This window comes from Podarcis raffonei, chromosome 5 (genome assembly GCF_027172205.1).
Source record: "Podarcis raffonei isolate rPodRaf1 chromosome 5, rPodRaf1.pri, whole genome shotgun sequence".
Lineage (NCBI taxonomy): Eukaryota > Metazoa > Chordata > Lepidosauria > Squamata > Lacertidae > Podarcis > Podarcis raffonei.
The window spans coordinates 58698573-58724104 of NC_070606.1; the positions used below are offsets into that span (position 1 = coordinate 58698573).

The 25532-nt window shown below is 39.9% G+C and overlaps 1 protein-coding gene across 8 annotated transcripts in view; it reads left to right on the top strand.

Moving 5' to 3' along the window:
• Nucleotides 1-25532, top strand: part of BTRC (beta-transducin repeat containing E3 ubiquitin protein ligase) — a 115740-nt gene that overhangs the window by 14092 nt on the left and 76116 nt on the right. For 3 of the 8 annotated variants that reach the window (XM_053389414.1, XM_053389416.1, XM_053389418.1), the window contains exon 2: nucleotides 758-826. The exons of 2 other annotated variants lie outside the window; for them this stretch is intronic. In XM_053389414.1, coding sequence (XP_053245389.1) covers nucleotides 758-826 — 69 coding nt within the window. Of the gene's footprint in view, nucleotides 1-757; nucleotides 827-16183; nucleotides 16292-25532 lie in introns of all 8 variants that reach the window. 3 more of the 8 variants (XM_053389413.1, XM_053389411.1, XM_053389412.1) reach the window with 2 other exon arrangements.

The following is a 25532-nucleotide window of genomic DNA, read 5'->3' on the forward strand; positions in this document are numbered from 1 at the left end:
CATAGAGTTTTAGATCAGGCATGTCAGAAGAAAATGAAGGGGTTTGGTGCTGTATAGGCTCATATATGCATCCTTTAACAAAAAAGGCTGTAAGGAACAAGCATGTAGCTGCTTGAACCCCTTACCCTTTCCAGCAGTAGACTGTGAAGAGGTCAGATTTTCTCAGGGTGAACTTGAAGATGACGTTGTACATGTATAAAGTAGATTGGAGGGATATGGCCATCACCTAAGAAATTCTCCTTAAGTAGGGGGCATACAATGATCCCCATCCATGGTATGTGAACTATTGTATTTTTCCATGTACAAGACAAAAATTTTTTGCTTATTTTTGCTTTAATAATTTGCTTTTTTTGTCAAAAATTGGGGGTCATCTTATACACGGATGGTGAATTTAATTTAAAAAACCCACACTACTTATATTCCCGCGGCTGCTGTGCAGAATCTCCCCCAAAAAGCTTAATGGACGGTCTTGGGTGTCGGTGGGCCACGCTATTGCTGTATTACGTGGGTTAATTGTTCTAGAGATGTTTACCTGCGCAAAATCCTCTGTGAGTTGGGCATTCTTTATCATCTTTCTTTTCCTAAGGTTCTATTATTTATGCTATATAGAGTAGCAGCCTCCCTGCAATTCCCCTGAAGAATGCATCTTTATGTGTATGGCTGAGAGTGTGTTTGGTGTTTACGTTCACCTGGAAACAAGGGTAGGCTAGCCAGGTCTCAATATAAAAGGAGGTCTCTTATGTCTATTCTCTCCTAGCCCAGAATACACATGCCTAAAGATGGATTCCAACTTTCATCTTCTGGATACCAAGCATGGCTAAAGCAGGTTGGACTGTGTTACTGTTTCTCATCTCTTGTGAGGGCTTGCACCAGAAAACTTGTGTTTGTTTCATTGGTCAAGTACACATACAGTTCAATACCCTCATGGTGCTGTGTAATCAGATATTCACTACATCTATATATTTGTGAGTGTTGTGTGTCTGCATGTTGTGTGCATCTCCTGTTTGCACTTCTCGTGAGTAAAAGTTCAAACAAGGATCATCAGAAGGGAGAGTGGGGCAATGTATAGCAAGATCTGCAGCAACAACTCAAATTGCTGAATTAAAATTAGCCTTCAAATGTGAAGGTCTGTGGTGGTGGTAATAACAGGGAGGCCAGTGGGTTAATACACAGGAGGCTTGCATCTAGAGCCTAATTCAGATTTGATTGGGTAAAACAAGTGTGGACATTTGCTCGCATCCCATAACAATCCTGCAGTTTGACACAATCTGACACTATTGGGAGTCCCTGCTCAGATGTGGTCTGGCGCTATATTACTTTGGTGATTATTAAAGGCCAAGCTTTAGATGTTTCAGCAGCCTGGCTCTAGCAATTGCTGTCAACATCTCAAAACAAATCTAGTATAACAATTCTCCCAAAAGAATCTTGTTTTCAACTTTGCATGTATGACACATGCACACTCACGGCACATCTGTATCTTTGTGGGGAAATGTAACATCCTTGAAAAGTAGAAATGAAAAGTTGCTTCATTGTAGGAAGATGGAACGATTGTGTCATGGTACTAACAAATGAGAACAATGCAGCTAAGCTGCATCTGGTTGTTGTGGCAACTACAGTTTTGAAGGCAACTGTTAGAATGAAAGTCTCTCTGGTGCTCTGCACCTAATGAAACAAATGGATAAAGAACTCCTTGAACTGAGTAGGAGAAAATAAAAGAATGAAACCTAAAGTTTTAAGTGGGAGGAGAGAATCTTGGGGTCTCTCATTTTCTTTGCTCTGCAAGCAGCCCAGCAGGACTAGTTTATTTTATGCACGAAACATTTTGGATTGTTACAGAGAGATCAGCAAAGAAATGTGAGATCCCTTCCTCAAAGAAAATAACATAGGAAACCTTATAGTAGGTCTTCAGTTTCATCTGCATACCACCTCTAAACTATTAGTAACGTACAAGACTGTTTGCAACAAGAGCTCAGGTGAGAGTGCTAGAATCTATCCCTAGTGCGATCGAAAGCAAGATCATTGTTGAAATAGCTTTGTTCTTTTCTGTGCAGGACCTTGGCTAAGAGAACTGCTAAAAAATAGATTCTGTCCTAAATAGTTCCCCTTCTCTTTTTCTTAAAGGCTATTTTTGCCACTACCACTGGAAATCAGAACCTCAATCTGCTCATTAATTTTCATGTTGTCTTTGCATTTACTGACCTAATTAAAATACTACTTGCCCAGGCAGTATTATATTGAAATACATGAATGGGTAGTACTTAGCTTCCCTCTCCCTCCCTCTTCTCTGTTGAAAACTGTTAGGGACCTATTCAGTTCTATCCATTCCTTTAATGCTTTGCCAATGTGCATGAGTTGCTGGCCCAAAAATGTACAGTGGAATATTTAAAACAGCCCTAGGTGGAAAAGGTTTTCATTTGCTTGGAGTATTAACTGTGGTAATACAACCTCTGACAGTGCAGTGGCAGCATTTGTCAAGATAAATCGTTATAGGACTAATGTCAACTGTTTATGTTACCTGAATTGCTTAACACTGCACTTGAATAACAGAGATGGTACGTCTTACACTGCCTAAAAGCACCTTAATTTTAAATGGAGATAAATCATCCTACTCTAAACATTTTGGGTGATGTTTCAGCTCAACTGGATGCATATGATTGTTTATCTTAGTTCATCTGAAATTATAGAGAGAGTTAGCATTTCTTTCTTAACCTTGACTGGTTCTTTAGCAGTTGGAAAAACTTGGCTTGTGTGCAAACCCCAGTGTCATCGCAGCAGTCTCTTGTCATGGCTGTGGAGTTTCCCCTTTGTATTGCACACTCTTGATCTTGTGCCTGGCTTAAATGGAATGCATAAAATGCCCCTGTAAAAGTATATTAATTTGATCTTAAAACAGTTTGTGTTACAAATGAGATGAAGGAAGATGGATTTTTGCAAGACTGGACACAGTCCGCTATTAAGGACAAAAGGTTATTATATTGAATGTAGGCAACTCTGCACAAGTTCTGTTCAGTTATTATCCCCGATTTAAGCAGCTGAAATTGTGCAAATCTAACCTGCTTAATTTTTAAATAAAATTGTCATGTTTTTATTGATGTTTATATAGCATGTGTCCAGTCTTGCAAAAAGCCAAGGAAGTATGTGTTGCCCAAGTTAATACTGGGTTTGGTGACTTCTTCCTCATAGATTATTATTTAACAAGCTTATTCCTGGGTGGTGGCCTCAAACATGCCAGAAGTATGCAGGACGTTCACAGTTGATCATCAAGCTTGCTAGAATTTGTCTAGCTTCAGGACCCATAGAGAGACTTGGACTGCCAAGGTCACCTTGGCGGATGTTTGCTAGCTAATGGATTTTGACCTTGATTCTTCTGGACCTCATAGCAGTCTTTGATACTGTTGACTGGATATCCTTCTGGACTACTTGTCAGGACTGGGGGTCAGCAGCACTGTGTTACAATCGTTAACTTGTTCCAGAAGGTGATATGAAGAGAGATATTGTGGGGTATCCATCTTATGCTGTTTATTATACAGTGTATAACAACTATGTAAAATCACAGGGGGAGGTTGCTTGCCATGTTGTAATGCCATGTTGTAATGCCATGTTGTAGTGTCCAGCTTTATTTCTTTTCCTTCAATCCCAGTGATCCTGATGGATTGGATGATAGCAAATAAACTGAAGTTCAGACCAGTTGAGTTGGAGATGCTGATACGGATGGTTCTGTTGATGTGGGGGATAGGTGATTGACCTGTTGTGGACCAGGTAGCACCCCTCTGAAGAGTGGATCAGCAGTCAGGAGATCTGGACAAAGCATTCCTTCTTGACTTTATGGTGGCATCTGTTGCTAGGAATACCTTTTACCAGCTCTGTCTGGCTTGGCAGTTGATCCTGGGGTGTGGGTGTTAGATTGGGCTAGTGTAATGCAATTCTTGTGGGCTATTTTTTACTTATTCAGAAAGTTCACCTGGTACAGAATGTGGTGGCCAGGGTATTAAGAACTGGGTAGGGGGAGAACATAATAGGAGGACTCAAAGAACTGACCTGGCTTCCAGTTTCTGAGCAGAATTCAACATGTTGACAGTTTTAAAATCATGAATGGACTAGATTCCAGAAGTAATAAAAAAAGAGATCTAGTTCCTAAATTTAAAAAATGCATTCTAATTTAGGTGGCTACAAGAGCAGATCCTTTTCTAAGTGGTATCCCCTCTGGAATTCCTTGCCATTTTCCAGAGGCTGATGAAGATACCTGTTCGCACACACAATACTTTATGGTATGAAATGGTTGCGAAACAGTAGATGCTGCTGCTTGATGTAGTTATTGTTCTTATTGTTTTTTGTTCTCAAAGCAGCTTACATAAACAATCATATTCCTAAAGGATGGGTTAAAGCCACACTGAATTACCTGAATCTCTTAGTTACTTCTTGTGGCATATGGGGGTTAAGTGACCAAGTAAATCTCACTGGATTCAAGAATCTGAATGGAACCTAAAGCTTTTTGCACTGGTGCGAAAGGGAGTGGTAACGAAATGGTTAAATAATGTGTCGGAATAAGGAAGTTTGGGTCTTGTTCTTGACTCTGATGTTGGCTTGCCGGGTGACCTCCAGAAAAGCAATTAACCTTTGTCCTTCTATAAAGGGAAAGGCAGTTATAACAATAATATAGGCACCCTGTTGTTACCACAGAGACCAGTATAGAATAAAAAGGATTTCTTTGTAAAAAGACTAGATAGGAATACTTACTCTTTTTTCCTGTTTAGCATCATCCAGTTGAGCCCTTTAATTGTTCTTGCTTTTTTCTTCTGTAATCCCCACCAACATACAGCATTTTTGAGATTATGCTATATCCTAATATTCTGTGTTTTTTAAGCTAGTAAAGAGTTAAAAGGTGATCAAGAGAAGGACCCCTATTGCATCACAGAGGTGTTACAGAGTATACACAGCTTGTTTGGGTGATACTTGTAGCATAAAGAGCCAAAGTGAGGGTGTAATTTCTCTGTAAGGACAAGGGGGAAAGTGGGGTGCCACAATTCTATGGGTTCCCTCATAAACACTTTGAGAGCTTTTTAACTATCAGTTGATTACGGTAGTTCCATTCTGAAAGCTTTGCATTTAAATTCTGCACCAGATCCTATTTCCCTTGTCTGTGCTCTACTTGCCTTGGTTGCCAAGGTTCTTAAATGTCTTTAGATGTACTGTATATAATTTTAGATGTTTGCTTCTGAAAATCCTAATCTGACTGTTAGATTTCTAGATACAACTTTCTGGAGGACTGAAGAATTATTTCCCACTTTTAGGCACCACAGTGGATTTTTCCAACTTGGTTAGATTTTATAAGATTACTTCCGTTAATTCTGCTGATAAACATTTTGATTTTGTGCTTCTGTAGAAAATAATTAACATTGATTAAAATAGGAAAATCAGAAGTACCTTGTCACCCAGGTACCTAATGGGTTCATTCTGGTGATACTGAAGTGTTTGAAGTATTTTTTCCACCTCTGCATTCAAGGTTAATGGATACTTAATAGCAATGAATAAATTACTCCCCTTTTTGTTTTTTATAGATTGAGGATTTGCTCTGCCATTCACCAAAAACTGGCTACTATTTTTATCCTGTTCCGAAGCTGTAAATTTAGCACTGTTGACTTCCATTTTAGGATTTTTTTCTTTAAAAAATGGAATAGATCTTCCTCATGCTTCTTAAATTCTTTTGTGTAAAGCTGACTTGACCTAGCTATTGCTTTGCTTTCCTTGTTACAATAGTTCCAAGTAGCACATTTTTAAAAATCTTACTTTACAACACTCTGGGGTTGTGCCTGCAGTTCAGCCTGTGATTTTCCCATTTGTCATTGGGACTTAATCCTATGCATGACTACCCAAAAGAAAGTCCCATTCAATAACAGCATAATCCTGTACATGTTTACACAGAATGGTCTAAAACAGTTCATTAAGTGGTCAGTCTGTGAGCGTTTAGAAAAGAATGCTGCGCTTACAAAGAACCAGGATGGGTTTCTCAAGAGCAAGTCATGCCAGACTAACCTTATTTTCTTGTTTTGTTGATAGAGCTACTAGTTGGGTAGATGAAAGGAATGTTGTAGACATAGAATATCTTGATTTCAGCAAGGATTTTGACAGTATCCTCTACAGTATTCTTGTTGGCAAGCTGGTAAAATGTGGGATAAACAATGCTACCATTAGAGGGATTTATTGTTGACTGACGGAGCATACTCAATGAATGCTCATCGCTGGCTCCTCAGTAGCTTGGAGAGAAGTAATATGTGGAGTGCTGCAGAATTCTGCCCTGGTCCACTGTTGCTCAACATCTTCATTAATGACTTGGACAAAGGAATAGTGAGGACTGTTCATCAAATTTGCAGATGACAAAAAATTGGAAGGGTAGCTTATCTCACTTGTCAGAAGTAGAATTCAAGATGAACTTGACAGAATGGAGAATTGGGCAAAGACAAACATGAATTTCAACAGTTAAATGTAAAGTTCTGCATTTAAGTAGGCAAAATTAGGCACAAGTACAGCATGGATGACATCTGGTTTGATGGCAGTACATGTGAAAATGATCTAGAGATTTTAGGAGACCGTAAGCTAAATATGAGCCAGCAATTCAGGTTGAAAGCTGAAAAGGCAAGGGAGTTTTAGGCTGCATCTGTACAATATACAATAGAAGTATACACTATACAATAGAAGTATAGTGTCCAGTCCTTGAGAAGTAAAAACTATTTTTGTTTGGTCAGACCTCACCTAGAATAAACTCTCATTTTCTGGATACTGCAGTTTGGGAAGCAACTTGACAAACTGAAACTTGACAAACTGAAACGTGTACAGAGGAGAGTAACATAGGTAACAAACAGTCTGGAAACGAAGTCCTGTGAAGAAAAATGAAAGGAATTGGGTTCGTCTGAAGAAAAGATTATTAAGAGATGAAAAGAGAGCCTCATTAGATATTTGAAGGACTCTCTTACGTAGATTATGGTACTCCCCCCACTCCCAAATTGATCCAGTGGGTGGAATCTGGACCAACAGGTACAAATTGCAAGAAAGACGATTTTTGACCGAAGACTAGGAAAAATTTCTGATGGTGTGAGCTGTTCAACAGTGGAATAGGCTGCCTTGGTGCTGGACTCTCCTTTTGTTGGAGGCTTTTAAGCAGAGGCTGGATTGCCATCTATTTGGGATGCTGTAGTCATTTTGTTCCTAGATGTTCTGTTCCAATTCATATGGGAGGAATTCAGTGTAGTGCTAAAGAGATGATTCCATCAGTGCAATCTTTTTAGCTTTCCAGAAAGAACAGTCCCCCTCTCCCGGCTTGCTGTTCTGGAGGTTCCCCCAGCCCAATTTGGGGGTGAGGGTGAGTGAAGAGCAAAAGGGCCTGTATAGTGCTAGCAGAAGACCTAGTGCTGGCTTGCACTAGTGGAACTCAGTTGAATCCAGCCTATGATTCTACATCTAACTGTGTTCCATGGGACTCACTCCCTGGTAAGTGTGCTTAGGATTGCAGTTTTACTTTGAGGCAAGACTGTAAAGGACCACATTCTTAAATGCATAAAGTTGTGGTCTCTATGCAACTGAGGTTTGGATGATAGTTTATAATTATACAACAAGATGCTCTTCAAAGTTTTGCTTTTCCCTTTCCCCGTGAAGCTTCACACACAAGGGATGCAACTCATACCTCAGTGGAATTTACTTAATAATATTTTTAAATGTCTTGGCTGATAGAAGAGTCATGTTGAAAGGAGCCAAAATAATTACTAATTTGATAAGCTAAGCCTGGCAGGGTAATTTTGTCAGACAAGGAAAAGCCCTGTCGTGTTTTATCTATCCCATGACAGAGAGAATGCAGAAGAATACAAGGTCAAGTTGTAGTGTTATAGGAGTTTGGATGGGTAGTCTGAACTCCAAATTAATTTTGGCAGTACTCTTTGATTAGGAAATTGAGCAGTGCAGTGACAAAATAAATTTAAGATGACAATTGCTGTTTAGTTCAGGCACTTTGGAAAAGTTGGGGAAAGTAGGGGGCATTCTTTACTGGTAGAGATATGAGTGAACATCACTAACTTCAATTTGCACATAGTTGGAGTTCAAGTAAAACTGTATTTAATGTCTTGTAGTGACTGAGAGAAGTTGTCCTTGGAATTCAAACATGGTTGAAATAGAAATGACGTGTGGGTGGAGAATGCTAATATCATCCATATATATGCTAGCCTGTTATAGTGAAAGTACAGTGCGAATTATAAAACCAACAGCCATGTGGCACCTTAAAAGACCAACAGTTTTGTTTGCTAGACTATAAGATGCTACATGACTTTTGTTTTTTTGCTGCAACAGTAACTTCACTGACTTTCTGGAAATTCTGAAATTGGAACCCGTTCCATGTAGGAGCCTTTGCTTAGAAAATAAAATAGAGTGAAAAGTGCTCCTTCATGGAAGATGTAGATTGTGTTCCTTAAAGGAGCACAAGAAGTCTGCATAATAGTGTATTGCACAAGAAGAAGCTGATAGAAAAAATACTCCAGAACAAACTAAAGAGGCTCTTAAAATAATATTTAGTGGCACTATAAATCAATGATTTTATCACATAATAACCCCAGTCTGTCCCCAAAATGCTTGTGTTGTTAAAAACAAAAAGGTAAGTATTTCCACTTAGGTTGGGAATGTTGGCCATAGCAATTTTGTGGAGATGGTGTTCCCAGAAATTAATTTAATAACAAAAGAGGAATTGATACCAATCCCTTTGTTAGCATTACTGGGCATATGGCATGAGCCCAAGTGAAGATGGTTTGGACGAATAATTGATTCTATATTTGTTGTTAGCCCCCAGGATTGTTACCACAAGAAGGTTTAATCAGGATTTATGTTATAGTCAAATCTGTTCCATAGCTATTGCTGAAAAATTAACTCAAAATTAAGATATGCTAGTGGACAAACAAAAAAAGATTCATTTTCAAATGTGTGGCAAGAATTTATTTTATGTACATTAATAATGCTAACAATGTTCAAACGGCTCTTGTGAAATATGCTACTATACTGAATTCTAAGTGTCTTTGCAGCTGTAAGTGACAATATTGTAAGACCTGGAGGACATCTTGATATTTATCTATCAAATCTTTTCAGAAAAATTACTATCCCACAACACCAAGGATAATAATTATTTTTCCCAGGGATTGTGAATGAAACAACCCAGTTTGCATTTTTTTGGGTGTGGATGTTTTAATTTTAATGTAATTGTAGTGCATTGTATTTTTTGTTTCATTATTCTTATGTATTCTTTTATGTTGTTGAAGTATATGTTCTTGCTTAAATAAATAAAAAAGATTCAAAAAGAAATGGTTGTTTTGTGAAAATTATGTATTCATTCCCTCACTTGTTGCAGAAGACAACAAGAGGCCTATTGGGTTTCATTCTGCCACATGATATTAATTGTAGCAGAGGAAATGAGGGCAGGGATGTTTGCCATGTCCCATCAGTTGCATTCCAGTTGTCCTCTGTGAGTTGGAGGGCAACCATCTCTCACTGGTAGGGTTCTAACATTTGCAGGGAGCCTACAACGTCAGAGCAGACTCCCAGCTGCAAACAGCCATCTTCCAGTTTAACAGGTAACATGACGGAGGGAGTTAAAGCATCTTCACTTTGTTGCATCTTCACCTGGTGCCTGGCGAATTTCACACATTGGTATTTAATTATATATATACAAGTATATATGTTAATTGTGTATGTTAAATAATATTAACTATATTGCAAACTGTACGATATTGAAATTTAATTCAGTGTATGGCCCCTGGTCTGAGAGGTTGGACCACCCTGTTCTAGAGGTTGATTCCTCTTTGGGTCTCAGGTGTGGGTAACGCATGGCCCTCCAGATGTTGCTGAACTACAGGTCCCATAATCTCTGGCAATTGACCATGCTTGCTGGGGCTGATGGAAGTTGTAGCTTGTCAACATCTGGAGGGCACAATGTCTTCCTCAGCACCATTTAGACCAGGTGTGGGGACCAGGTCTAAAAGGTGCTGAGGGAGACTACAACATAATTTAGATCAAATTGTGATAACAATTTGGGGTAGGGCAGTAGGATAGAAACACTGATTCCATTATCTTCCCTGATGAGCAACTCTGTACACACTGTGGTTTGCATTATTTCTTTTGGGTTTTGGTTTGCTTTGGGTTTTTTTACTCTGTAGTTGACATGGGTGCAAGCAGGAGATACTGTCAATCACTATTTCGGTGATAAACAATGTGGCCCTTGTTTGTGGAGCTGTCAGTGCAGTAGTGAGTTTTTGAAGTACACAGCTTGACCAGGAGTTCTGAGAAGTGCCTATTGAGCTTTCTTAGCACTGAGGCAGTAAATGAAGGTGTCCTGTTAGGTCACTCCTCTGATTTACACACATTGTGTTTCTGTTGAAACACCTGAGGCCTTTTGTTTGAGTTTGTGAATAAGCTTCTTTCAGACACCACTAGCAATTTAAAGTCTGTGCTTTCTTTGGGTGGAAGGCAAGAACAGGAATGACGTTTTCCATTTGCTGATTGGTCTTTTAAAACATAATAAATGTTGCCTCCTTTGAAGAAAAAGAAAAAGCCATACCTCTTGAAGTAAATATGAATTTTGTTATGTATATGACAAAAATTATGAATCACTGCATCAAACCTAAGACTATGAATTAGTTGATGGAAGAAACAGTGTTACCCAATATATGCTATATGTATATGTATATATCTTTAACTTTCAGGATTCTTGTGTAATTATTTCCATGTAGTGATACTGATTTCCTTCATACAAACTTTGGGTATCTTACAGGATGAGCAGAATTCAGTTTCCTTTAAGGGCTGTGCCACATTTTGTATGCTCATGTAAAAACATTTGTACACACCCATTGTATGTATTTATATAGATAAATGTGCAATGAAGCTGAATAGGCCACAGCTCCCCATTTTATGTATATGCAATGGCAAACACAGGTTGTATGTGGCATGTGTCTAAGGACAGTGTCATGAAGAATATTTGAACAAGTGCATATTCTGAAGCTTTAGCATGGAAAGAAACTAAAACAGCATTGGCTCTCCCCCTGCATTTGAGACACAAGACACAGTCCATTCACTCACCCATTCTTATCTTATAGAGCACAGTGTGTTACAAGCAGAGAGTACGTGTACCAAAGTGAGGAGTTTGCAAAGCAGATAACTCCAGGTGACTCAAGAAAGTTCTGTTACTTTAGGTTGACTCTTAAAATGCAAGAGAGGAAAACTGCCTCCATTCTCAAGAACACAGAATCATAGAATCAGAGAGTTGGAAGAGACCACAAGGGCCATCGAGTGCAACCCCTGACATATGGTTGTCAAGCCTCTGCTTAAAGACCTCCAAAGAAGGAGACTCCACCACACTCCTTGGCAGCAAATTCCACTGTCGAACAGCTCTTACTGTCAGGAAGTTCTTCCTAATGTTTAGGTGGAATCTTCTTTCTTGTAGTTTGGATCCATTGCTCCGTGTCCGCTTCTCTGGAGCAGCAGAAAACAACCTTTCTCCCTCCTCTATGTGACATCCTTTTATATATTTGAACATGGCTATCATATCACCCCTTAACCTCCTCTTCTCCAGGCTAAACATGCCCAGCTCCCTTAGCCGTTCCTCATAAGGCATCGTTTCCAGGTCTTTGACCATTTTGGTTGCCCTCCTCTGGACACGTTCCAGTTTGTCAGTGTCCTTCTTGAACTGTGGTGCCCAGAACTGGACACAGTACTCCAGGTGAGGTCTGACCAGAGCAGAATACAGTGGCACTATTACTTCCCTTGATCTAGATGCTATACTCCTATTGATGCAGCCCAGAATTGCATTTGCACTTTGCAATCAGCTTGCATGATACCAGGCCCTACATTTTCTTTGTCTCAACCAATCAAGTAGGCCAAATTTTAATCATTAATTATCAATTAATCTACTTAGGCTGCAATTCTGTGAACATTTACCTGGAAGTTAATCTCACTTATCAGAGGGAAAAATACATGCTATAAAGCTTGTAACCTTACTTTGCACCTTGTTTAAAAAATTAGGTCAAACGGGAAGACCAAGCCTGTCCATCCAAAAAACAGGGTAATTTCTAGCATGGAGTTATCTCAAATAAATTTCTTGGTGATGAGGGAAATCTGAACTACCCATCAACTATGTACAGTGGTACCTCTGGTTACGAACTTAATTCGTTCCGGAGGTCCATTCTAAACCTGCGGTACCACTTTAGCTAAGGGGGCCTCCCGCTGCTGCCATGCTGCAATTTCTGTTCTCATCCTGAGGTAAAGTTCTTAACCTAAGGTACTACTTCTAGGTTAGCAGAGTCTGTAACCTGAAGTGTTTGTAACCCGAGGTACCACTGTATTTCACAATCCACTCCAGGTCACAAGGCCTGTCAGCTATCAATATTTTTAAGAGTTTTGTGGCTTAAACTTCAATTTGAGAATTGGCACCGAGTCACCAGTAATATCAATACACAGATTGCAGAAAATGTGAGCAGAAATACTAGAGAGCCTGACGATCCCAAAGATTCAGTCAGATCATGTGGTTTCTTTCTTTACAAACAAAGTATGGCCTTCCTTCTTTGTCCTCATAGCAAAAATCCTGCTCCACACTGATCATCTCTTGCCTTGATTAGTGAAATCTCCTCCTCTCTGGTCACCTTAATCCACCAATATCCATCTACTGCAAAAATTATTCACATATCTCACCACTCCTTAAATCCTAAAAAACATCCTGCCTGCTTTTTGCACAAGCTTCTTGTTCTTACCTTAAAACTTGCCGTGGCTTTGCCTTGAATTTCTCTGTGCTTTTATCCTTCTGTATCCATCTAAACCCTTGACTCTTCAAGTTACAACCTTCTTGCTTCCTGAAGCAACTCCTTTTCTCCTTCCTGCCCCTAGTACTGGGAACTGCCACCAGAGAACTTACATGAGGATCCCTGCCCCCAATTTCTTCCTTCAGATCCCTCCTTTAAACTTACCTCTTCTGTGAAGCTTTTGGGACAATTCTTTAGTCTTAATACCCTACTTAACCGACTTGTCACAGTGCTTTTTTCTGAAATTCATTGCCATTTGACCCCCACAGCTTACAATTTTCCTCTGTACACCCACAGGCAAGCTAAAGAGAACACATAATACATTTGATCATGTGGCCTCTGGTCTACAAAAGCATATGCAGTAATAAATCTGTTACCCTTTAAGGTACTACAAGATTCTTTGTTGCCAATAGCCTACTGAAACAAATCCAAAGTGTGTGTGTGTAATCGCACATTTCTTCCTTGTTCATCTTTCCCTCCATTTCCTTACTCTTCATCTGTTGCCTCCCTTGTGTCAATTGTGAGACTGTATGCCCCTTGGGGTAGGGACCTGTCCTCTCATTCTCAATAAAGCAAATGTAAATAGATGACACTCAGTAATAATAAGCCATAGGGAATTCCCAATCCTGTACTCCAGTGGCCAACTCCTGAGAGCCTGTGATCTACTCACAGTTAAAGACTGCCAGGGATCTAGCCCCTTTTGAGGGGTTCAGGTCAAAGTTGTTGAGCTTTTTAGGGAGGATGAAAGCTCCTTTTTGGGGGGTGCAAGGCAATTTAAATGTTCAACTTTTTTGGGGGGGGAGCCAAACTTGTTGAGCTTCTTTGGGGGGAGCCAGTGATCTACCACAGATGTCCAGTGATGTACCAGTAGATCACTATCTACCTGCTGGACGTGCCTGCTGGACCCCGTACTACCAGCATATTTATCCACCCTCTCCAATCTTTTTCATTCTGCAAACACTTTGTTTGCAAAGTGCAATTCTGGGCAAAGTGCAATTCTGGTTGACATAAAAAGCACTTGTCTAAAAATGGTGATTTATCTAATAACTCTGTTTTTCCACAGTGCTGCAGATCATGGGCCTTGAATTTGTTTATTTTTCTGCACCCATTTCTGATGTAGTTACAACAATTTCCAAACTAATTATGTTTGTTTGGAATCTTGACTTAAATGTGTGTTTTCTACTTGCTTTAAGGTAGGGGTGAGGAATATGTGGCTTTCAAGGTCCTGTTGGGCTTCCAACTCCCCTCATACTTGATCACTGGCCATGCTCACCGGGGCTGATGGGAGTTGGAGTCGAACAATATTTGGAGGTCGGCAGGTTCTCCTGGCCTATTCTAAGGCATTTTCAGGTAGCAGTTGACACCTTTTAAATGACCTGTAACCATTAGGCTGGCAAGGTTGGAGGGTGGGAGGAAGACCTGAATCTAGGAAGGCTTCCAGAGCAGAAGACAGCTGGGATAGACCAGAGACAGCTGTGGACCTGTTTCTTTCCCACTCCCTTTGATATCTTTTTAAAAATAAAAAAAATACAGCTCAGATGACGATTCATAGGCAAAATCTCAAGTCATTAATCTCTCATGGTCCTATCCTTCCATATATGGGTCAGCAGCTTGGCCAATAAATGTTGGAGGGTTCTCATATTAAAATCCATTCCGTGCTAAAAATGTGTGTCATTTCCAAAGTTTTACTTTTCACTTAACCAGTGCAGTTTATTGAAAACTAGATGTAACTTTGAAAATAGAAAATTTCCCCCCTTCTAGTGGTCTTGCACATCTTTTAGTTTACATAGAAAGATGAAAAATCTTCTTGCTAAAAAATATCTAAGCAAGGCCAGCTGAACCATATGACTGCTGCAGGTTCCTTGCAATCTCCTTACTAATTCATTCAATTCCCCCCCTTTCCCTTTGTATGCAGTGTGACGTTTCCACCCTTCATTCTGCTTACATGGCAGAATTATTCACCCCATGCTGAGTAGTGACTCTGCATGGGAAAAGACAGCAGGTGAACTGCAGCCCTTATGCTTAGAGCAGGGCAAAAAAATATTAATTGATTAATTGGTGTAATGAATGGATATATCTATAATTGTTAGAAAAGGATGCAGCGTGCTGAGGGCAGATGACATCTGCGTGAATCTCTTTATACAGGCAATATCTTTGAGGCACTTTTCCAAAGAGTAAATTACCTGTGGCATTTGGTTAACAGGAACTATTACCTTCATTAAATACCATGTAAAATATTAACTAAGTTGACATATTGAGCTAGTACACACATAATGCTACCCATCCCTTGGCTGTGGTTAAGGAAGCTGGAGCAGGCAATGGAATATACCGTATTTTTCCATGTATAAGACACCCCCCCCCATGTATAAGACGCCTCCTATTTTGGGGGATTCTGATTTAAGAAAAGGGGGGTGGAGATCTATCCGTGTATAAGATGCCCCCAAATTTTGGACATTATTTTTTAGGGGGAAAACTTAGTCTTTTACACAGAAAATTACGGTATATGCTCCCTTCCTTACATTTGTAGAACCATAGAGTTAGAGGAGCCTTTGCAGGTGAACTAGTAATCTCATCCTTCCTCTGCTGCCTGTCTCCAGTAATGTCTTCACAAACCTTAACTTTATTCAGTGCTGCTCATGATTTCAGTCAGTTTTAAACCCTGGTTTGGAGCAAACCTTAGTGTTAGCTATAGTTAACCTACTGTATTTACTAGAGTCTAATGCTCCATCGAATCTAACGCGCACCTCAATTTTCAGAACCTTGAAACCAAAAAAGTATTTGCTGGTTAATGTAAACGTGTCATCAAATCTAATGCACACCTTAATTTTTGCAATGTAATTTGGCCAAAAAAAGGTGTGCAGTAGATTCAAGTAAATACGGTAGTTGTAGACATGATGGTGACTAGCTGTGATTAAGACCTGGTGGGGAAGAGAAGGACAAATTTGTACAATTGAGAGCAAGTAGTACACCATGGCTATGGGACTGGCATGATTAATGCCTACATTAGCTAAAGTAAAACTTGTTTTAATCAGTTAATTAATTGCTTAAAAATCCACTAAAAGCATTGACTACCTTACAATAGGACATTCTTGTGACCTATGATGTAACATGACTTCAAGATACTTAATTGAGCTGACGTGATCTTAAGCATGACATGTGTGTTGTGTTTCCTATGCCTTCCCACCCTCCCTTCCTGCTTTTCTCTAAAGGGAATATTCAGGTTGGTAATGTGTGGATATGTGGAAGCTACTCCAATCTCGTACGGTCAGCTATAACTCTTCTGAAAACGTCAGCCCCAGAAGTTCCTGTAATCTGTGCCATCCTGTTTCATACAGTCCCATCTCATAGTTGTCCTTTCTCTGCAGTGCTCTATGCCCCGGTCTCTGTGGCTGGGTTGCTCCAACCTGGCGGACAGCATGCCCTCGCTGCGATGCCTCTATAACCCAGGGACTGGCGCACTCACAGCTTTCCAGGTACTCTCTCACTCTCTCTCTCTCTCTCTCTGGGTGTGTCTCCTGCTTGTGCTTTTGCTTGCTTTCATTAACTTTTCCATTAGTAGTAGTAGTAATAGTGGTAGTATTTGCTTCATAGTTGTTTCCTTTATGTTGTCCAGACTAATAAATGCCATCCACATCTTGTATAGAACCACAGTTGACCGCTAACGCAGCAATGTCAGATACAGATAGACTTGGAAACTTTTTGCTCAGCTCTAGTAAGAATGCTTGGCCCAAAATGCAAGATTTGGTTCTTACTGCTCACTTTGATCTGGATGTACTACAGTTGATGCCTTAATTTTACTACTCTACATTTAGGGGGTGGTGGAGGTGGTATGTATTTGATTATTAAATATGGATAGGAATACACTGACAGTTGGTGCCTTGTATTTAAGCCAGTTGAGTCTCTGGCCTATTGCTGCTGTCATGTGCACGTACTTTTTCCATTTAGCTGCATGAAAAGTGGTGATGCTATAGAAGAAAGTAAGGCTGGGGGGCAGGAATAGAAGCAGAACAGCAAACTTTGGACTTTTAATTTTTGCTTCTTCCCACCTACATTAAGTACTTATGGGGGGTGTTTTTTCTGTTTCTTGGAACTGAAGCTCAGGGGCTTCCTCACTAGTCCCCACCCCCAGGTTCACAAAACCAGTTTTCTTTCTTTCAAAAAGAGATCTAGGTTTCATTTACCTGGACTAGTTCTATAGGTGGCCAAGTTGTTCTGCTATTCAGGAAATTCAGGCTTGTTCTTTCAGACATTATCATATCCATTAGAGGATGAGAGCAATTATGCCATTTAAAATAAGAAGAATCCATGAGAATTGTCTTTGATTCCAACCATCAATTCCAATCCATAACACCAAAACAAAAAAATCCTTCAGCAGGTTTCTTGCTGACTTATATTTTCAAAGAATTTACATCCTGCTTTCCTATCTAGCAATACTTTAAACAGATCATTAAAATACAGTTTCAGATCAGCAGATACAAATGCCAAAGGGGCAGTGGAACTGCAAAATTTTCATTGTTGGTCAAAAGAAAAGCAGAGATGGGAGTTAAGCAGCCATCTCTCAGGGGGATATTTCTTTACGCTCATCACAACTGAAAAGGTCCTGTGTACCTCATGCTGAGTCATGGGGGCCTACATATAAAACTGTTGTGCAAAATATCTTTCAGAATTTATAGGAGTGTTGGCAGTTGTCCTTGAAGTAGGGTTACAGACACCCAATTCATTCCTTTTAGGGGGTCAGTATTCATGGTTACAGAGAGATGGACACCCAGATCACGCAAAGAGCCCTCACAGGCAGATTGTTACTCAGAAGAAAAAAATGGTTTATTGTTATTCTCATAGACAAGAACAGAGAATTTCTAGGCTGATCACATTTATGTCCTGTTTATTGGGCTTTGACACTATTAGGAATTCTATAACATTCTACACAGCATTAACACTGGACCTGTTTTGACTAAGCCCATATTTTTAATTTATCTCAAACTTTTTCAGTTACACCAGACTTGGCATTTAATTAATATTACAAAATGATACTAATCCTGGTCCACTCTTCATAATCCCAGCTCACGCCTTTGAAACCACTGAATTAGAGGTATGCGTGAAATAAATAGTACCATGGTGACTATTTAAGGATCGGTATAAGGAGGCTATCCTGGAAGCTGATCTTAGCCAGTTGTGAGGACCTAAGTGACTATATGTAGACTCACAAGAAAAATAGGCATGGTTTGTTGCTTCAGAACAATAAATATTCTGTAGAAATAGCAGTGCAGAGTACCAGCACCTGGGGGAACCTTATGGAATAGCTGCTCCAGCATGCTCCTAAGGCTCATGAATCATTGTGACAGTCAGCTGGATGAGTCCGTAGGTTTGTGGCCAAGAACTTGTGATTTGACTTAATTTTAAATCTGGCTTCTTGCCTTGAGTGATGTGAAAATAGTGCTGACGCATCTTAGATCATTCTGCAGCGGCTCTCCTAGTTGAGCCAATACTTGGCATTGATGGACTCCGAATGCACCCTCTCAGTATTCCGGACATCTGGCAAAGCTGTAGGGAATAGGAAGAGGAGGGTGTATCCTTTTTCATTTTCAGAAATGGAGGCCAAATTTAAATTTCCTCAGTACATTTCTTTCTTGATATGTACAGTTTGAAAGAATTCAGGTTATACTTTCCCCAAACTAGAATTCAGAGGTAAGGGATTTGGTAGCATGTTGAGTATATTGCTTGTCTGCTAAAACTAATAACACATTTTTCCTGTTGGGTTGCTTGTTCTGTTCCTGCCAAAATTATATGTGTGTTTTAATTTCCAGAGATGACTGTGACAAGCTAGATGTATATGCATTATTTGCAACAGGAGTATATTCTGGTTAAAAGGGGAAATCTGCTTATATGCACCAGGCAATAAGAAATAACTGTCCAGTTTGGAAGGTCAGAGAGATTCTAAACTGTAGCAAAAACAACAGAGCTAGAAACACAGCTGTCAGATGACTTTGCTTGAGCTCCACCTGTTGCTTCAAATCCCCAAAGGGGAAGTGAAATCCACAGTTTCTGCTATGCTGAGAAGCTATGCTGAAGACTTTCCTCATTGCAAAGGTTGATTACAGTCTATGCTTTCAGAATCATTGCTCTATCTTGTTGACCACTCTGAGAAGAGGATGCTTGGCCAGTTGGGCCATTGTTCTGATCCAGCAGGGCTCTTGCACTTTGAACAGGCTTTTAGGTGAGGGAGGTTTCATCCTGCCAACTGATAGTGGATACTATGAAAGTGGCAAAGCAGAATTATAAGAGTCCAGTACTAAATTATATTTCATATTTTATATTTTCTTCTGAATTTGTAGAATATTCCTTTGTGATTATGGCTATTGTACTTTTTCCTGTGCATATTTATATTCAACAAATCCTTGTTGGCATGGTGTATCACAGACTAAACAGGCATATGGTTGTTTGTTCATTTTATTCCGTAAAATTAAATGCCACCTGATTCTAAAAAAAGCCCCATGTTCTAAGGCTCCAATAGTAGTGAAGCATCTTTTGAAGAAATTCTTTAGTGACCCGTTGTGATAAACAGAATGCTTTCTGCCCATAATTGGAAGCAAGATGACTCCATAGTCAGAAGATCCATTGACCTAGGAGAAACACAGTGGATTGAAATCCATAGAGTATTTCCAACTCTGGTTCTGCTCCAATGGTTCTAGTAAAATACCTGCAGGATATTTACAGTGAGATTATAAAACCAAATCTTAATTTTGAGGGCTGGCAGCAAAAGCCCATGGCTTCAGCCCCCTAGCTGGTGGCTAGCTTGTCCCCCATTTATGAATGTACTTAGGTGGCTCCCAACTGTTTACAAGACAGCAGAGGTGAGATCTTTGATTGACAAGTTAGAAATGCATTCGATCATTCCCTCTGCCAGTCTCTGGTTCATGCTGTTAAAAATGTCAGCCTCTCCAAGTTTGAATGGCAGCCCGAGGGCCTCCAAAGCTTTTTGTTTTCTGAGATGGAAACACAAATTGGATGTGTGCCTGAGCGCTCCATCCTGGGCTGTAATTTCATCTTTTAGCTAAGAACCACAAGGTACATGAACAAAGCACCCTGTAAACAATAATACTGGAGAAAAAAATAAACAAGGTCGTGTTTCTGGTACGTTGATCCACTGGTGTCCTGACCTCTATCACGTTGAACATCTCCTCTCTGATTGCTGCTCCCTCTGGCATTTCAATGAGAGGGAGAGGCTGACATAGGGGATTTACCAAGATTTAAAGTTGCAGTGGTGGTGTTCATTCCTTGTATTGGCTATGAAATATTGAACTGCCATAGTCTGTGACACTCAGTTTTAAGCAATGGTCCTAGTTTGAAAGGGACACTCTTCAGGCTGGGAGATTCTCTTTTTTCTTCCTCCCCCCACAAACTCCTCTCCCTCCCTGACAGAACTGAAAGTAGTAACTGTGAAGGACAGAAATGAAACGAAATCAGCAGTTTGATATTCGTACCTAAACATATCCATGGTGGCTAAAGATTAGCTGTACAGGAGTTTATAGAGCAAAATGAATGAATACATTGCCTGAGGGAATGTATAGTTGAGATGTGTGTGCTGTGCTATTTAAAGAATAATAAAAGGGGGGGGGAGTTTATACCCTTTACTTTTACCCTCTCTGAAATTCTCTAGGCAGACATGACACATGTGAAAGGTACACTGCAAGCAAGTGATTATCTAGCACTTCTAGTGGGGTGGGTGGGATTCCTGCCTTCCTTCCTTCCTTCCTGTTCAGTCCTCACTCTTGCCAAGCTAGGACAAGTGCAAGAATCCCTGCAGTATCTGTTGGCATAACTTGTTATATGTTGCAAGAAAAGCTGAATAAAGTGCACCTACTATAGCATCTGTGTTTGTGTCAAAAACTGAAGATGCAAAAAGTTGTACAGAAGCTACTGATCTCTGCTGCTACTTCCCTGACCTTGACTACTATCTGTATAAAAGGTAAAGGGACCCCTGACCATTAGGTCAAGTCGCGGAAGACTCTGGGGTTGCGGCGCTCATCTCACTTTACTGGCCGAGGGAGCCGGCGTACAGCTTCCAGGTCATGTGGCTAGCATGACTAAGCCGCTTCGGGCCAACCAGAGCAGCGCACGGAAACGCCGTTCACCTTCCCACCGGAGCAGTACCTATTTATCTACTTGCACGTTGACGTGCTTCCGAACTGTTAGGTTGGCAGGAGCAGGGACCAAGCAATGGGAGCTCACCCCGTGGCGGGGATTTGAACCGCCAACCTTCCGATCGGCAAGCCCTAGGCTCCTATGGTTTAACCCACAGCGCCACCCACATCCCTCTGTACGTGGCTCACAACCAAGAGTTCCACATTATATGTTGTTCCATTGTGAGGGTATCTTCTATAGTATTCAGTTTTGCCAAGGTAGTGTATTCCAAGATAGATAAGCTGCTGTTTGGAAGAAGGAGAGGAACGTAATTGTTTCGGGATTGTGTGATGTTGAAAAACACAAACCCTGACCGTTGACTATGCTGGCTGGGGCTGATGGGAGTTTTATTCCAAAACATCAGGAGATTATCAAAGTGACCAGCCATGCACTATATTATCAACGTTGTAAGGTGTGTCTTTTCTAAAATGTAAAATTTTGCTCACAGTTTTTTACCTCTGCCCCACCCTCCAACTAGCATGTTCCTGATCACTTCTCACATGTTTATCACTTCAACATTAGGGTGGTATTCAACACATACTCAAAGAAGACCCATAGTAGTTAATGGACTTGACTAAATTTGGGTCATTGGATCTGTGCTGAGTAGGACCTGGTTGAATTCAACCCTAATGTTACAAATTTTGCATTAAATGTAATGGTAAAATCGGCCTTGTTCTTAGGGAAATCCTCCACACCACACAAGCATTGGCACCAATTACAAAGAGCCAATAATATACAGATGGCTTCTCCAATAGAATAACCCCCGTTTCAACCCTTCATGAATTGCCAGCCTTGTATAATATGCATTGTTCTTCCTGAGATGCTGAATTCAAAGGGCTTGCTAGTAGGGGACCTTGATCATGTTTCAAAGGAAACCTCCTGTGTCCACAAGAGTGGATTTTCCTTCTTTCCTTGTTAGAAGTCAGAAAGCTATTCTGACAAATGACATATGTAGTGCCAACCGGATGGGGTACAGGTACTCTTAAAGCTAGCTCCGAGTTCCCGAGGATTGGTGAACATCTGCTTAGAGGTATTGCAGAGCCCCACAATGCACTAATTGAATTACTCTTTTTCTGGAGTTGCAGACTGTGCTAATTGAATTAGAACCAGCTATAGTGTGTGTGTGTGTGTGTGTGTGTGTGTGTGTGTGTGTGAGAGAGAGAGAGAGAGAGAGAGAGAGAGAGAGAGAGAGAGAGAGAGAGAGAGAAATGAGCAAAAGCAAAGCTGTGCAGGAAAAGAATGGAGGGAGATGCATGTGGAGAGATCATGCGTACTGTGCTGCTACCTAATGGTCATTGGTGGTACTGTGCAACTACTAGAAAGAGCGAGCACTTTGTCCTTTTAACATGAGGAAGGAGTAGCAGAATTGATGCTCCAATGATTCCAGCACAAGTTTTTTTGAACTTCACGTTTCCGTAATGAGAGTGGGCTTTAGTGATTACACCAGTTTTTTGTTTTAAAAAGCCGTTGCCTTTAAAACGTAGCTGCACCGCATGTCCTTCCTTAGATTGTAGACTACCCTATTCTTGCAAATATTTATCACCTTAAATGCTCTCAGTTCCTTTATGTTTCATAGAGGAAAATGGATTTGGCATGTGCTACATGGAAAACTCCTGTTAAACGCAGAAATTTACTCCTGCTAGTAAAGCCAGTGCCAGAGGATTCTGTTAACGTGTTTGCTAAAGACATTGCTTGTAATTGCAAGAGTATCTTTTCCTTATATCTTTGATGAAACAACAACTGATTAAAAAATTTAAATTTACCACAAATTGAAAGTTTTGATAACGCTTAATTGTCCTTCCTTTTAAGTCATGGTTGGTTACAGATTTAGTGTTCCATATAGAACTGACATCATGCCTCATTCCAAACAAGTACAGATAAATGTGGGTAAACTGTAGCTTTCTTCTTGCAGATGAGATCTAGGTGTCTGTGAACCCCTTCACAGTATACTTTCCTGAGCCTTTCAGCCTATAAATATAGTCACACTTGTCTTATTAATGGACTGTGTCTTCAAAGCTGTTGGTTTTGATGCAAAAATAGCTAAATATATTTATAGATTTACTTAAGATAATTGAGTAATTGCAGTGTGAAATGGGAAATTCTGCTAATTCCCACAATGCTATTTCTTGGATTAATGGTTCTTGCAAAATAATCTTTCAATGGATCTAATAGAGGCTTTGCAATGGTAAAGCTTCATTTCTACAAGTTTTACGTCATAATTATGGACAATGTAAGTATAAAGCATTGTAAATCTACAACCGTTCTGTGTTTACCACTAAGTTGGTAAATGAAAATCTGAAGTTGCAGTTCCAAACTTTTGTGAATTGAGCTTTGCTGAGATATTCATTCAAGTAGAACTTTAATGGGTGATTCATTCTGTGGGATGATCTAGAATCAGAATGACTCAGACTTTCGATGGTTTCCTTTTCAACCCAGCCCTAAACATTTAAAATACAGTAAATTCAACTGAGTTCAGTAGTACTTTTTTCTTATAAAGTATGCCTTGGGCTGCAGTTACTACTAGGCCTTGTTCTTTCAGACGTCGTACCACTGCAGACTGCAAGTGTGGGCCTCACATGACTGAATCATGCTACTTTATACAGTCTTCTATCCCCCGTCCATTCACACTGAACACAAGCATGTCAGGGAAAAGGTCGGGCTAGAATCCTTCTCCTAACACCTATTTTGCTATGTGGAGGCAATTTTAGTATGGTACAGTCTAGGCATAAGCTTACCAATTTAGTGAGAACTAGGCCCTGTACACACTCGCTTGGGTGTAGATTCTTAGACACTAGCCACAGTTTTAAATGTATGGGATTTCTTCCCCAAATTTGCTTTAAATAAATTTCTGTTGGATTAATTTTCAACGTCCAAACGTTGCTTTAGGTTTAGGTGCATACGTCTCTCTCCCCCCCCCCCCCCCGCTTCAAATGGTGCATCAACAAACACAGTTTCCAGGTTTCTATTTGCATAGGGTTTTGTGGAAGAGAAATCTCTGAAAAACCTGTGTGTCACTAAGCTGAAATGTTAATTTGCCAATCCCAAATAAATAGCATGAAACAGTTTTTAAAAGGAGGGTATCTGAAATGTATATTTATAGTGCTACCCTTCAAGAATACAATCTTAATTTTGTGGAACCTACAGGTAAAACATGAGTTGTAAAGTTGAAGCACCTTATTACTCCATCATTTAGCGGAATAGTATTTGGCATGGGTATCATTCATTAATTTCAGGGAAACATTATTTTTTTAAGGAAGCCTCACTGCCTCCTGCCGGTTGGCATTTACCGAAACGTGTATTTTCTACAGAAAGTCCAAGTCCCCTTAATGCCTGTAGGGGAGAGTTAAGTTGTAAGTGGTAAAGAATCCATTTCATACACTGTGCAAAAAGCTTTTTTAAAATAATCTATTTCTGAACCTAAATTGTCCTGGGACCAGCTCTTGATATAAAAATTCATAGAAACCTGTTTTTTTCCCCTGAGTGTGGTAACTCCTTGCCTTAGTGCTGTAGCGTTAGAATTCACATTGGCCAGGTTGTTCTGTAAATTAAACACTGACAGCTCCCCTCAGGGGAACAGCCAATGTATTTATGATGATGTGCTGATTACACAAAATACACTGCAAGCAGAAAACAGCTGCAGAGAACAAACCTCTTAAAAGAATACAATTACAAATAGCACCCTTAGTATTTCTGGTGGCGAGGGTAAAATACAGCATGTTAATGTAAGTTGTTGTGGGGGGTTTTTTAAGTTGGCTTTGCAAGAGATTGGAGATCTGAAGCAGCAGGGGGACAGGGACCTTAAATGTATAATTGGATTTGCATGTAATTCCAGGGCAGCTTGCATGTGTACCCTGTTCTCTACAGTGAGGAAGCACAAGCTCGGGTTTGTGTGTTGCCATTGTCACACCTTTTCCTCTAGGTTTCCAGCTAGTCCTATACACCTCCAAGATGAAACTCAGTCATGTATTGGGTCTAATGGCAAAAGTGCAGCTAGTGGTTGCTTTGTACAATGGAGTACAGTATAATTAGTTGCTCTGGCAAGAGTAATTTGGGGGATGGAAGACCAGGGTATCTTTTAAGATCACGTTGAATAGTAGAGTGGCTTAGTAAATATTGATCTGCCTGTGAGCTGCTCTGTATAGGAACTACAGTTGAAAATGCAAGGTGCTAGGTAAGATGGAAACCATTGTTAGCCTTAGATATCTTGACTTTATTCTACTGATAACATACCTAAATAAAATTTCATAAAATTCCAGGGTGGTTTTTTGCTTGTTTTTTTACATAATAATTCTCAATCCGTTAGGCATCATAGCTCTAGTATAAATTGCAGCTACTTCAATTTACATAATAATTTCCTTTGTATAGGATAATTTCCAGTCTCTCTTATTCCATATTAAAAACATTAATCTAATTTACATTCGCAGTTGTTCTAAATACTTCATTCTTAAATTTCATCATGGTAATTAAGCATTTATAAATGAGTGACTCAAAATTCAAAACAATAATTAAAGAGTATTCCAGATTCTTGTTACC